The sequence below is a fragment of the Entelurus aequoreus genome, linkage group LG03 (genome assembly GCF_033978785.1).
Source record: "Entelurus aequoreus isolate RoL-2023_Sb linkage group LG03, RoL_Eaeq_v1.1, whole genome shotgun sequence".
Lineage (NCBI taxonomy): Eukaryota > Metazoa > Chordata > Actinopteri > Syngnathiformes > Syngnathidae > Entelurus > Entelurus aequoreus.
Genome location: NC_084733.1, coordinates 85,422,646 through 85,438,118, shown reverse-complemented (window position 1 = coordinate 85,438,118; position 15,473 = coordinate 85,422,646). Strand labels below are relative to the sequence as shown.

Below are 15,473 nucleotides of genomic sequence, written 5' to 3'. Positions count from 1 at the left end.
AGGCGCACCGCCGACGAATGGTCTATTTTTCTTCTTTTTTCATATATAAGGTGCACCGGATTATAAGGCGCACTGCCGGTGAATGGTCTATTTTTGATCTTTTCTTCATATATAAGGCGCACCGGATTATAAAGGGCACTGCCGATGAATGGTCTATTTGTGATCTTTTTTCATATATAAGGCGCACCGGATTATAAAGCGCACCCCCGATGAATGGTCTATTTTTTATCTTTTTTTCATATATAAGGCGCACCGCCGACGAATGGTCTATTTTTCTTCTTTTTTCATATATAAAGGCGCAACGCCGATGAATGAGCTATTTGTGATCTCTTTTTCATATATAAGGCGCACCAGATTATAAGGCGCACCGCCGATGAATGGTCTATTTTTTATCTTTTTTTCATATATAAGGCGCACCGCCGACGAATGGTCTATTTTTCTTCTTTTTTCATGTATAAGGCGCACCGGATTATAAGGCGCACTGTCGGCGAATGGTCTATTTTTGATCTTTTCTTCATATATAAGGCGCACCAGATTATAAAGCGCACCGCCGACGAATGGTCTATTTTTGATCTTGTTTTCATATATAAGGCGCACCGGATTATAAAGCGCACTGCAGATGAATGGTCTATTTTTTATCTTTTTTCATATACAAAGACGCAACGCCGATGAATGGGCTATTTGTGATCTCTTTTTCATATATAAGGCACACCAGATTATAAGGCGCACCGCCGATGAATGGTCTATTTTTGATCTTTTTTTCATATATAAGGCGCACCGCCGACGAATGGTCTATTTTTCTTCTTTTTTCATATATAAGGTGCACCGGATTATAAGGCGCACTGCCGGTGAATGGTCTATTTTTGATCTTTTCTTCATATATAAGGCGCACCGGATTATAAAGGGCACTGCCGATGAATGGTCTATTTGTGATCTTTTTTCATATATAAGGCGCACCGGATTATAAAGCGCACCCCCGATGAATGGTCTATTTAAAAAAATATATTTTTTCATATATAAAGCGCACCGGATTATAAAGCACACCGCCGATAAATGGTCTATTTTTGATCTTTTTTCATATACTGTATCAGGCGCACCGCCGACGAATGGTCTATTTTTTCTTCTTTTTTTCATATATAAGGCACACTGGATTATAAAGCGCACTGCCGACGAATGGTCTATTTTTGATCTTGTTTTCATATATAAAGCGCACCAGACTAATGGGGATCCTTAATAAACTAAACTAAACCAGATTATAAAGCGCACTGCCGACGAATGGTCTATTTTTTAATCTTTTTTCATATATAAAGGCGCAACGCTGATGAATGGGCTATTTGTGATCTCTTTTTCATATATAAGGCGCACCAGATTATAAGGCGCACCGCCGATGAAAGGTCTATTGTTGATCTTTTTTTCATATAAACGGCACACCACCGACGATTGGTCTATTTTCTTCTTTTTTCATATATAAGGCGCACCGGATTATAAAACGCACCCCCGATGAATGGTCTATTTAAAAAAAAAGTTTTTTTCTTTTATAAAGCGCACCGGATTATAAGGCACACCGCCGACGAATGGTCTATTTTTTATCTTTTTTCATATACTGTATCAGGTGCACCGCCGACGAATGGTCTATTTTTTCTTCTTTTTTTCATATATAAGGCGCACCGGATTATAAAGGGCACTGCCGATGAATGGTCTGTTTTTTCTTATTTTTTTCATATATAAAGGCGCACCGGATTCTAAGGCGCACTGCCGATGAATGGTATATTTTTGATCATTTTCATACATAAGGCGCACCGAATTATAAAGCGCACAGATGACGAATGGTCTATTTTTGATCTTTTTTTCATATATAAAGCAGCACCGGATTATTAGGCGCACTGCCAATGAATGGTCTATTTTTGATCGTTTTTCATATATAAGGCGCACCGGAGTATAAGGTGTACTGCCGATGAATGGTCTATTTTTTATCTTTTTTTCCATATATAAAACGCACCGGATTATAATGGGTACTGCCGATGAATGGTCTATTTAAAAAAAACAAAAAAACGTATTTCATATATAAAGCACACCGGATTATAAGGCGCACCGCCGACGAATGGTCTATTTTTGTTATTTTTTTCATATATAAAGCGCACCGGATTATAAGGTGCACTGCCGATGAATGGTTTATTTTTTATCTTTTTTCATATATAAAGCGCACCGCATTATAGGGCGCATTAAAGGGGTCATATTATTATTATTATTTTCTAAATATAAAAGACTTCCTTGTGGTCTACATAACATGTAATGGTGGTACTTTGCTCAAAATGTTGCATAGATGATGTTTTACAGATCATCTTCAAGCCGCTTTCTGACAGTTGCTTCCGGATGCGCCGTTTTGTGGGCGGGTCTTATTTACGTGGCAGCGTCTTCTCCCCCGTCATCTTTGTTGTAGCGGTGTAGTGTGCAAGGACAGGAGCGGACGAAGTGTCAAAAGATGGCGCTAACTGTTTTAATGACATTCAGACTTTACTTTTTTTTTTTTTAAATCCACGAAAGTTTGAACTTTGAGAGTGTTTCAACGAGAGAAATATGAGAAAATATTAATGCATGTCTGAGAAAAGTTTATAAAGTGTGTGGTTAGGGGTTTTACAGACTTAAAACATATATAAGAATCGAAAAAACATTCTGTACAGTATGGTAAATGAAAAAAGCATATTATAAATGTAAAAAAACAACCTGAAAACGAAAAAACATGCACAGTAAATGGAAAAAAATATATACAATACAAAAACTTGGACTTCCCACACAGGTGTGAAAATACAAAAAAAAATAAAAAAATTGAGAAATCAGACACATTTAGTGCATGGAAACGTAGTGATTGTAATGCCTGGTTCACACCAACGGCGCTTGCCGCGCTTTAAAGCGGCGAGCAAAGCGCCGTCATTTTTGTCAATTTTTCCACGAATATCCCGATCTCCGAAGTAATGTTATGCTTTGATACGCTCTGATACGCTCTGATACGAATTAGTTGCCGCTTTGTTACCGTTCCTCACGATTTGATCCCGCTTTGATACGCTTTAAATCACGCTTTGATACGTTTTATTGCGCTTTATTGAACTTTATTATGCTTTGATGCGATCATGACGCTTTAAATCAGGCTCTGACACGATTATCAGGCTCTGTTGTGCATTGTTACAACAAAAATAAGAAAAAAATGTGAAAAACTCAGTATACTGTTTTCCACACATTTTTTATATTCATTCATTTTTTCAATTTCTCTTTTTTTTCCGTTATATTATGTTTATTATTTATTATGTTTTATATCTTCATTTCTTTTATTTCTTTGTCATCTTAATAAATATCTATCTTTCATTTCTTATGCTAGTTGACAACAATAAAAGGCATTTCTTTTATTTTTTTATATTCATTTATTTTTTCAATTTCTTTTTTTTTTCCCGTTATATTATGTTTTATATCTTCATTCCTTTTATTTCTTTGTCATCTTAATAAATATCTATCTTTCATTTCTTATGCTAGTTGACAATAATAAAAGGCATTTCTTTTAGTTTTATATTCATTTATTTTTTCAATTTCTCTTTTTTTTCCGTTATATTATGTTTTATATCTTCATTTCTTTTATTTCTTTGTCATCTTAATAAATATCTATCTTTCATTTCTTATGCTAGTTGACAACAATAAAAGGCATTTCTTTTATTTTTTTATATTCATTTATTTTTTCAATTTCTCTTTTTTTTCCGTTATATTATGTTTTATATCTTCATTCCTTTTATTTCTTTGTCATCTTAATAAATATCTATCTTTCATTTCTTATGCTGGTTGACAATAATAAAAGGCATTTATTTTAGTTTTATATTCATTTATTTTTTCAATTTCTCTTTTTTTTCCGTTATATTATGTTTTATATCTTCATTTCTTTTATTTATTTGTCATCTTAATAAATATCTATCTTTCATTTCTTATGCTAGTTGACAACAATAAAAGGCATTTCTTTTATTTTTTATATTCATTTATTTTTTCAATTTCTCTTTTTTTTTCGTTATATTATGTTTTATATCTTCATTTCTTTTATTTCTTTGTCATCTTAATAAATATCTATCTTTCATTTCTTATGCTAGTTGACAACAATAAAAGGCATTCATTTATTTTTTATATTCATTTAATTTTTCAATTTCTCTTTTTTTTTCGTTATATTATGTTTTATATCTTCATTTCTTTTATTTCTTTGTCATCTTAATAAATATCTATCTTTCATTTCTTATGCTAGTTGACAATAATAAAAGGCATTTCTTTTAAACGTAACATATTCTCTTTATTATTAACATTTTCATACAGAAAAATTATAGACAGTAATGTCAAACTGCAACATCAAACAGCAGAAGTACAGAAACAATGATCATCGTATAAAAAAGGCAATGATGCAAAAGAGAATGGATTTGTAATCCTGTGTTGGTTTTACATAAAGTTTCAATGTCACTAGTCAATATCACAGTCACTTCCTATTGCGCTTTGAACCTAGATCTGTTAAGCTTTCCTACGCTTTGAGTCAAGCTTTGCTGAGCTTTGTCACGCTTTGTCACGCTTTGATACGCTCTCGGCGCTTTATTCCCTTCTTGAGAGAGCGCAGAATTTTTTTAAACCGTTTAAAAAATGTTGGCGAACTTGCCGCATGTCCCGCTTCACTACAAGCTGTCCCACGATCCATTAGGACCCTCACGCTTTAATCAGGCTTTGTTACGCTTTAACGCCACTTTGCATGCCGCTTTGCATGCCACTTTAAAGCGCCGTTGGTGTGAACCTAGCATAACAACATTCAGAAGGACCAAATGCATCAGGGGTAGAAATAGTACTTATCAGTGCTTTAAAGGAAGAGTAACATGTACTTACAACATGGAGCAGTTTCAGGACATCCACGAACCTAAGAGGTAATCCACGAGCGAAATGTTAGGCAGTGTCATGTACCGCTAAGTAAAATGACTTATTTTTGCTGCTCACAGAACAAGAAACAAAAGGTCTTACACTTTCTCAGAGGTCATAATTTCAGTGGCGATGTAACAGATCTTGGACTTCTTGGGGCCGCTCTGCATCAATTATAAAAGAAACAGCAAAATGATGAATATGACATAAAAAACAAAAACAAAACAGGCATCACAAATCTACCTCTGATTACTGAAAATAAAAAGGTGTTTACATTAACATTATTCAAATCTTCATTTTATTTAACACCTTACAAAACAAGGATCGATATAAGCAGTCTAATATTATACAAATGAAACGTGGATATACTTTAGAGTAGTCAGTGTGCAGCTTGTAGAATAGTTAATGTTCACACTGAGAAACTTCATTCTATTTTAGAATTTAATGGCAGCAAAACATTGCAAAAAAGTTGTCACACGACGTCCACAGTTTCCAAAAACAATTTGAAATGCGGACTCGTCAGACCACAGAACATTTTTACACTTTGCATCAGTCCATCTTAGATGAGCTCGGGCCGTTTCTGGGTGTTGTTGATAAATGGCTTTGGCTTTGCATAGTAGAGTTTTAACTTGCACTAACAGATGTAGCGACCAACTGTAGTTACTGACAGTGGTTTTCTGAAGTGTTCCTGAGCCCATGTGGTGATATCCTTTACACACTGATGTCGCTTTTTGATGCAGTACTGCCTAAGGGATCAAAAATCACAGGCATTCAATGTTAGGTGCAGTGATATCTCCAGATTCTCTGAACCTTTTGATATTACGGACCGTAAATGGTGAAATCCCTAAATTCCTTGCAATAGCTGGTTGAGAAATATTGTTCTTGAACAATTTGCTCACGCATTTGTTGACAAAGTGGTGACCCTCGCCCCGTCCTTGTTTGTGAACGACTGAGCATTTCATGGAAGCTGCTTTTATACCCAACAATGGCACCCACCTGTTCCCAATTAACCTGTTCACCTGTGGGATGTTCCAAATAAGTGTTTGATGAGCATTCCTTAAACCGTCTCAGTCTTTTTTGCCACTTGTGCCAGCTTTTTTTGAAACATGTTGCGGGCATCCAATTCCAAATGAGCTAATATTTGCAAAAAATAAAGTTTTCCAGTTCGAACATTAAATATAATAAATATAAATAAATATAAATAAATATAAATAAATATAAATACATTTAAATAAATAGAAATAAATAGAAATAAATATAATTAAAAAATATATATATAAATAAGGATTGTATTCTGTTTTTATTTACGATTTACACAAAGTGCCAACTTCACTGGTTTTGTAGATCTATACTGCTATACAAGCTGTACACTGACTAATCCAAATTCCAACCAAGTTTACCTTCGACAATATTGTCCCCTGGTTGCAGAAAAGTGAGAGGTGGACTGATTTTTGCAAGATTACGGTACATCATAGTGATACTGAAAAGTCATTGATATCCCTTACCCCGTTTTCCTCCTGCGGCTCGGGCTCTCCTTTACTTGAGAGAGAACTGTCGTATTCCTCGTCCTCCTCTTCATCCGATGAAGGTATGAAGTCGTCATCCGAGATGACATCATCCACCTCGACGGAGCTTCTGTTTAGAACAAAAAGGAGACATGTTGGGGTCAAAGGGATTGGCTGATTGGCAACACTAAATTGGGCGAGTGTGTGTATGAATGTTGGCCACTTGTCCCGGGTGTGGCCCGCCTTCCGCCCCAGTGCAGCTGGGATAGGTTCCAGCCCCCGTGCCACCCCGAAAGGGAAATTCGGTATAAAACGGATGGATGGATGGAAGGTGCGTGTGTTACTTTTAAATGTGAAAAACGCACATCTGTGTAAAAATGAGCTACCAAAGCAGGGTCTCATTTTTAGAAGAGGGACGTTGTTTTCTATTTAAAATAACTTTCCAAGTCAGCTGATGTTGCAGCTGCAGTCTGGCCGCAGCAAATTCCTGACACAGCCAGAAAAACAAAAAACAATTCAATGCGATTATCCGCCGCGTTGCACAACATCACACAAGCCTGCCGCTCAAGTTTGTTTATGCAACTTTCAAAAAACATGTCTTCACTGCGGCTCTCAAATGTTTTTGTTGTGGAAACACAAAACACATTTCCACGCAGGTTTTTTCTTTAAAAGACATGGAGAGGGACAAGCAGTACAAAATGGATGGCTGTATATAGAACACCTCAGCAAATAATGCATTGACATTGAATGATATTGATATTAGGTAAATGTTTATTTTTAGAATATCATTTGTATGATGAGTTCAGGGAAATACTGTGTTTACACTACATTGCCAAAAGTATTTGGCCACCCATCCAAATGATGAGAATCAGGTGTCCTAATCACGTGGCCCCGGCCACAGGTGTATAAAATCAAGCACTTAGGCATGGAGACTGTTTCTACAAACATTTGTGAAAGAATCCCAGTGATTTTCAGCGTGGAACTGTCATAGGATGCCACCTGTGCAACAAATCCAGTCGTGAAATTTCCTCGCTCCTAAAATATTCCAAAGTCAACTGTCGGCTTTATCAGTGTTTCCCACACATTCATTTATTTGTGGCGGCCCGCCACAAATAAAAAAAAAAAATTAAATTAAAAAAAAAAAAAAAAAAAATTATTTATTAATTTTTTTTGTCCTGTCTAGCTTCTCAGGCAAATCATATAGTTGATGTAGATGCCCATATAGGCTGTTCAGATTTACTTTACAAAAGAGAAGTGTAGGATACTTCTCTTGTTGCCTTATTTGTATTTGACCACTACTGTTTTCTGTTTATTTGTTACTGACTGTGGCAGGACACCTCTGCCTCTGTTTCACTTTATGTTGCTGGTAAATAATATGGTTGTAGTAGTAGGCTAAAGTTAAATGATTTAGTATGCACTAATTAAAGGGGCAGAGCTTTAAGAGACATTTTAGCTTTTATATTTTTTGTAAGAACCACAATAAATCAATATATTTCAGTGAATAACTTATTGTTCAAATCTGTATATAAATATGTACATAGTGTTGTAATTATATTGTAAAATGGATGGATGGATGGACGTTTAAAACAAAACTGTTATTATTAATTAGTAAGTATACATTTTTTGAGCCTTTTTAGAGAAAATCATATCATTGTAGTACATTATGCAAATTACTCAATGATGTCATGGTGACCACGACCATAGCCACGCCCCCACCGCCACAGGTATCTTGGCAGTTTATGGGAAACACTGTTTATTATAAGAAAATGGAAGGAACAACAGCAACTCAGCCACCAAGTGGTAGGCCACGTAAACTGACAGAGAGCGGATGCTGAAGCGCATAGTGCAGGGGTGTCCAAAGTACGGCCCGGGGGCCATTTGCGGCCCGCAGCTAATTGTTTACCGGCCCGCCACACATTCTGGAAATGCTTTTGCAAAAATACAAAAAAACATAAAAAAATGTGGAATGAGGTGAAATCTAACTAGAAAAAGTTGCAATGTTGACACAAAGCTGCCATGCAGGTTGTTTTTTTTTTCTTTTGTCTATTTTTATTTTTTTGCCATTGCTCAAAAAAAAAAAATCAATGTTATAATGAATTATTGACCTATTCAAGGCTCCAATTATTTAAAATATTTCACATTAAAATGTTTTATGTGGAAAATATTGCATATATTGTGTGGTTGCCATATACAACTATCAACTGTTTTCTTTGACAAAAGAGCATAAAACAAACAAAATAATAGTTCAAACGTAAAATCGACAGATATATCTGAAGTTGATCTCGTAACTTAAGTGTTGAAAGTAAAAACAACTAATAAAAATGTATCACTTTATGAGTGGGGCACCTTTTGGATCCCAAATATATTTAATGGGATTTTATTCATCATTTCACTGTGATTACTCAAAAATAATAATAAATTAAAATCAATGGTGTCCTGCATTATTGATCTTTTTAAGGCTCAAATTACTTCACATCAAACATTGCTTTGTGAAAGTTTTTGGCAGTGGGGGAAATACTGCATATTTCAGTTTTATTATAAAAAACTAAGTTGTCTTTTTAACTTAATATCAACCTAAAGTTGATATACTGTAGAGATTTACTGTAAGCGTTAAATAAATTTAAAAAATAATTTAACTTTTTTTTTTAACAAATTTTAACATTTTAATAATTGAGACCCTTTATGGTCCCCGGGAGCCCTAAAGGTAAAAAAATAAAAAAAAATAAAAAATCCATATATTTTGTTATGGTTTTGAAAATGAAAAATATCAAATTGGCCCCCGCATACTTAAATTTTCCCGTGTGCGGCCCTCAGTGGAAAAAGTTTGGACACCCCTGGCATAGTGCAAAGACTTTCTGCACAGTCAGTTGCTACAGAGCCCCAAACTTCATGTGACCTTCCAATTAGCCCACGTACAGTACGCAGAGAGCTTCATGGAATGGGTTTTCATGGCCGAGCAGCTGTGTCTAAGCCATACATCACCGAGTCCAATGCAAAGCGTGGGATGCAGTGGTGTAAAGCACGTCACCACTGGATTCTAGAGCAGTGGAGATGCCTTCTCTGGAGTGATGAATCACGCTTTTCCAACTGGCAATTATGGACGAGTGTGGGTTTGAAGGTTGCCAGGAGAACGGTTTTGTACTGCATTGTGCCGAGTGTGAAATTCGGTGGAGGAGGAATTATGGTGTGGGGTTGTTTTTCAGACGTTGGTTCCAGTGAAAGGAACTTTGAATGTTCCAGGATACCAAAACATTTTGGACAATCCCATGCTCCCAACCTTGTGGGAACAGTTTGGAGCGGGCCCCTTCCTCTTCCAACATGACTGTGCACCAGTGCACAAAGTAAAGTCCATAAGGACATGGATTACACAGTCTGGTGTGGATGAACTTGACTGGCCTGCACAGAGTCCTGACCTGAACTCCGATACAACACCTTTGGGATGAATTAGAACGGAGACTGAGAGCCAGGCCTTCTCCACCAACATTAGGTCGCACTTTTGGAAGAATGGTGGAAAATTCCCTACAAACACACTCTGCAACCTTGTGGACAGCCTTCCCAGAAGAGTGGAAGCTGTAATAGCTGCAAAAGGTGGACCCACGTCATATTGAACCCTATGGGTTAGGAATGGGATGGCACTTCAAGTTCATATGTGAGTCAAGGCAGGTTGCCAAATACTTTTAGCACTATAGTGTATTTTATTTACATATTTAAAAAGCCTCCTAAACCATGGGAAGTACTGCAGGAGAAAAATAAACAAGTGTTTTTTTGTTGGTAATATGAAAATGTGCTGTTCAGGATTGTTGGGCTAAGGCAGAGATCTACTAAGCACATTCTAGTTGTTTTAAATTAAACCTGCAGCACCAAATGCAACCCAATGCATTAAAAGCAATCACACACACACACACACAGACACACACACACACACACACACACACACACGCACGCACACACAATGGCACGCTTACAATGGCTGCTGTGAGTCATTTCTGTTGATGAGCTGCTCAACGTGTTTTATAACATGTTGATGACTTTGAAGTGCAAACACACACACACAAACACACACACACACACACACACACACACAAACACACACACAAACACACACACACACACACACACACACACACACATACACACACACTGCAAAAGTAAGCTACTCTAAGATAAGCTGTGGAAAACAAGAGTGTACAGTTCCACAAAATGTAAATCCTGCTCCTGTGCCTTATTCTAATTCACCCCAGCAACACATTCATGTACATACACATATAAATACTGAGATGCCTAAAAGTAGCGCTTCACTAATTTTCATCTGAATTCTATGTTTTTATTACAATTCGTGGATAATGTAGAAAATCCAAAAGCAGTGAAGTTGTCACGTTGTGTAAATGGTAAATAAAAACAGAATACAATGATTTGCAAATCCTTTTCAAACTTATATTCAATTGAATAGACTGCAAAGACAAGATATTTAATGTTCACACTGAGAACTTTTTTTTTTCCAAATAATCATTAACTTACAATTTAATGGCAGCAAAAAAGTTGTCACAGGGGCATTTTTACCACTGTGTTACATGGCCTTTCCTTTTAACAACATTCAGTAAACGTTTTGGAACTGAGGAGACACATTTTTGAAGCTTCTCAGGTGGAATTCTTTCCCGTTCTTGCTTGATGTACAGCTTAAGTTGTTCAACAGTCCGGGGGTCTCCCTTGTGCTATTTTAGGCTTCATATTTTCAATGGGAGACAGGTCTGGACTACAGGCAGGCCAGTCTAGTACCCGCACTCTTTTACTATGAAGCCACGCTGTTGTAACACGTGGCTTGGCATTGTCTTGCTGAAATAAGCAGGGGCGTCCATGATAACGTTGCTTGGACGGCAACATATGTTGCTCCAAAACCTGCACGTACCTTTCAGCATTAATGGTGCCTTCACAGACGTGTAAGTTACCCATGTCTTGGGCACTAATACACCCCCATACCATCACAGATGCTGGCTTTTACACTTTGCGCCTAGAACAATCCGGATGGTTCTTTTCCTCTTTGTTCCGGAGGACACAACGTCCACAGTTTCCAAAAACAATTTGAAATGTAGACTCGTCAGACCACAGAACACATTTCCACTTTGCATCAGTCCATCTTAGATGAGGTCGGGCCCAGCGTTTCTGGGTGTTGTTGATAAATGGCTTTGGTTTTGCATAGTAGAGTTTTAACTTGCACTTACAGATGTAGCGGCGAACTGTAGTTAGTGACAGTGGTTTTCTGAAGTGTTCCTGAGCCCATGCGGTGATATCCTTTACACACTGATGTCGCTTTTTGATGCAGTACCGCCTGATGGAAGGTCCGTAATATCATCGCTTACGTGCAGTGATTTCTACAGATTCTCTGAACCTTTTGATGATATTACGGACCGTAGATGGTGAAAACCCTAAATTCCTTGCAATAGCTGGTTGTGAAATGTTGTTTTTAAACTGTTGGACAATTTGCTCACGCATTTGTTGACAAAGTGGTGACCCTCGCCCCGTCCTTGTTTGTGAACGACTGAGCATTTCATGGAAGCTGCTTTTATACCCAATCATGGCACCCACCTGTTCCCAATTAGCCTGTTCACCTGTGGGATGTTCCAAATAAGTGTTTTGATGAGCATTCCTCAACTTTCGCAGTCTTTTTTGCCACTTGTGCCAGCTTTTTTGAAACATGTTGCAGGCATGAAATTCCAAATGAGTGAATATTTGCAAAAAAAAACAAATTCTCAGTTCGAACATTAAATATCTTGTTTTTACAGTCTATTCAATTGAATATAAGTTGAAAAGGATTTGCAAATCATTGTATTTTGTTTTTATTTGCCATTCACACAACGTGACAACTTCACTGGTTTTGGAGTTTGTATATTGTCGTGTGTGCATAGAACATAGCAGATGTACATCAGCTTGTGACGCACACTATTGACACCTATAGGACTGGAGTGGAACAGCACAGATATTACAAACAACCTGTGAGCAGACCAAATTTTGTTAGCTTTCATTTAGCAAAGTGTCGTTTATTACTTTACCTTAAGTGTGTGAAAGCTGGGTGATCATCTGAAATCTACTACTTTTTTGCTACCTTTCGTGCTTGAATTTATGTAACAAAATGTTGTTTTAAAATTCTGTTTTAAAAAAAGTTAATAAAAATTTAGTATAAAAAAAATTGTGTGTCAAAAAATTTGCTGTTTCAAAAAGCAAGACTCACGTCCCTTAAATTAAGACTGAAGCAATCGATGCTGTCTCAGAACCAGCCAATGAGGTGTCAAGTTTGAAGTCACGTGACACGGGTGTTGCAAAACAGCATAAAAAAGGCAGTTAACTGGTCTCTGTTGGCATAATACAACATCATCAACATTTCAATGCGGCCCACTGGATAATTTCAAACTATAGAAATGATTCCATTGGGTTAAATCTGCACTTTTGAGTGACATACGTGTCATGATATGCAGCTAAACTGACTGTGATGCACAATGTGACCAGCAGGTGGTGCTGGAAAATGATGTTCAGGTAAAAGGTAAGAAGAAGACAAGGGCTGTAGATGTTTGGATGCATTCCAGTGTTTCCCACACATTCATTTATTTGTGGCGGCCCGCCACGAAAGAATTACGTCCGCCACAAATAAAAAAAATATATATATATATTATTTTTTTTGTCCTGTCCAGCTTCTCAGGCAAATCATATAGTTGATGTAGATGCCCATATAGGCTGTTCAGATTTACTTTACAAAAGAGAAGTGTAGGATACTTTTCTTGTTGCCTTATTTGTATTTGACCACTACTGTTTTCTGTTTATTTGTTACTGACTGTGGCAGGACACCTCTGCCTCTGTTTCACTTTATGTTGCTGGTAAATAATATGGTTGTAGTAGTAGGCTAAAGTTACATTATTTAGTATGCACTAATTAAAGGGGCAGAGCTTTAAGACACATTTTAGCTTTTATATTTTATAAGATATATTTTTTGTAAGAACCACAATTAATAAATATATTTCAGTGAATAACTTGTTGTTCAAATCTGTATATAAATATGTACATAAAGTGTTGTAATTATATTGTAAAATGGATGGATGGACGTTTAAAACAAAACTGTTATTATTAATTAGTAAGTATACATTTTTTGAGCCTTTTTAGAGAAAATCATATCATTGTAGTAAATTATGCAAATTACTTGATGATGTCATGGTGACCACGCCCATAGCCACGCCCATAGCCACAGGTATCTTGGCAGTTTATGGGAAACACTGCATTCATGGAGGGAGGAATAAATGTTTGAGCGTAAGCAAGACAAAGTTTGGTCATTAATATATGAACAACACACTACAGTAACCGTAGCGACAGAGATATTATATCCAATAAGTGGGATGGTTTTTATCTTTTTGCCTTTGTTTTTCGCCGCGCTCTTGCCTGATTATAAAAAAGCTGCCGATCAAGACGGTGGTCTGCAGTGAAGGAGCAACGTTCATGTAGTTTAAATATTCAATGTTTTATCGTTCATAGTTAAAATTGTAAACCATGTTCAGTGTTTCCCATAAACTGCCAAGATACCTGTGGCGGTGGGGGCGTGGCTATGGGCGTGGTTATGGGCGTGGTCAACATGTCATCATCGAGTAATTTGCATAATTTACTACAATGATATGATTTTCTCTAAAAAGGCTCACAAAATGTATACTTACTAATTAATAACAGTTTTGGTTTAAACATCATCCATTCATCCATTTTACAATATAATTACAACACTTTATGCACATATTCATATACAGATTTGAACAATAAGTTATTCACTGAAATATATTTATTAATTGTGGTTCTTACAAAAAATATATCTTATAAAATATAAAAGCTAAAATGTCTCTCAAAGCTCTGCCCCTTTAATTAGTGCATACTAAATAATTTAACTTTAGCCTACTACTACAACCATATTATTTACCAGCAACATAAAGTGAAACAGAGGCAGAGGTGTCCTGCCACAGTCAGTAACAAATAAACAGAAAACAGTAGTGGTCAAATACAAATAAGGCAACAAGAGAAGTATCCTACACTTCTCTTTTGTAAAGTAAATCTGAACAGCCTATATGGGCATCTACATCAACTATATGATTTGCCTGAGGAGCTGGACAGGACAAAAAAATTTTTTTTTTTTAAATTTAAAAAAAATAAACAAATAAAAAATTATTTTATTTGTGGCAGACGTAATTCTTTCGTGGCGGGCCGCCACAAATAAATGAATGTGTGGGAAACACTGATGTTTATGTACATTCGAGTGTGTTTCAGTAAAAAAACTACTTTAGTTATGTTCCTGAATTATATGACTTCATATATTGTTATATATTATAATTATATGAATATAGAATGTGTGATTTACAATATAAACTATGAACAATAAAACATTGAATATTGAGAATATGCATTGCGCTCCTGCAGACCACCCCCTTGGTCACCATCTTTTATAATCTTATAATGTTGCCATTTTTTTCCATAACTTGAGTTGATTTATTTTGGAAAACCTTGCTACATTGTTTAATGCATCCAGCGGGGCATCACAACAAAATTAGGCATAATAATGTGTTAATTCCACGACTGTATATATCGGTATCGGTTGATATCGGAATCGGTAATTAAGAGTTGGACAATATCGGAATATCGGATATCGGCAAAAAAGCCATTATCGGACATCTCTATTCATTACTGTGGTTGCAGTTTGAAGGGGCTGCCCTTAGGAACTGGCTACATGGGACAGACTAGAAATGTTGTTCGAGCCAACCTGAACACTGGTTATTTTTATCCTGGATCTAATGTTGCACCGATTAAATCTCAAGGTTCCGACCAATTACCTCCAAACACACCTGGGAGGTTTACAATTAAAATGTCATTATCATCATCATCATAATCATCGGTCCACCCACTGAGTGTCCATACCTGGAAGGCAAACATGCTAAACTACCCAAACAGGAATCCAAAGAAGAATGCGGCATGTCACCATGCGACACAAATTAGGGTCAATCGACATTCCATTCATGCTGATGGCGA

General features: G+C 36.5%; 1 protein-coding gene across 1 annotated transcript in view; it reads right to left on the bottom strand.

The window, feature by feature from the left end:
* LOC133647015 (FYVE, RhoGEF and PH domain-containing protein 6-like) overlaps window positions 1-15,473 on the bottom strand; it is a 72,170-nt gene that overhangs the window by 36,080 nt on the left and 20,617 nt on the right. Inside the window, exons 3-5 of the mRNA XM_062043053.1 lie at window positions 6,429-6,558; window positions 5,026-5,087; window positions 4,894-4,924 (exon numbers count right to left, since the gene is read on the bottom strand). Of these exons, the coding sequence (XP_061899037.1) occupies window positions 4,894-4,924; window positions 5,026-5,087; window positions 6,429-6,558 (223 nt within the window). The remainder of the gene's footprint in view (window positions 1-4,893; window positions 4,925-5,025; window positions 5,088-6,428; window positions 6,559-15,473) is intronic.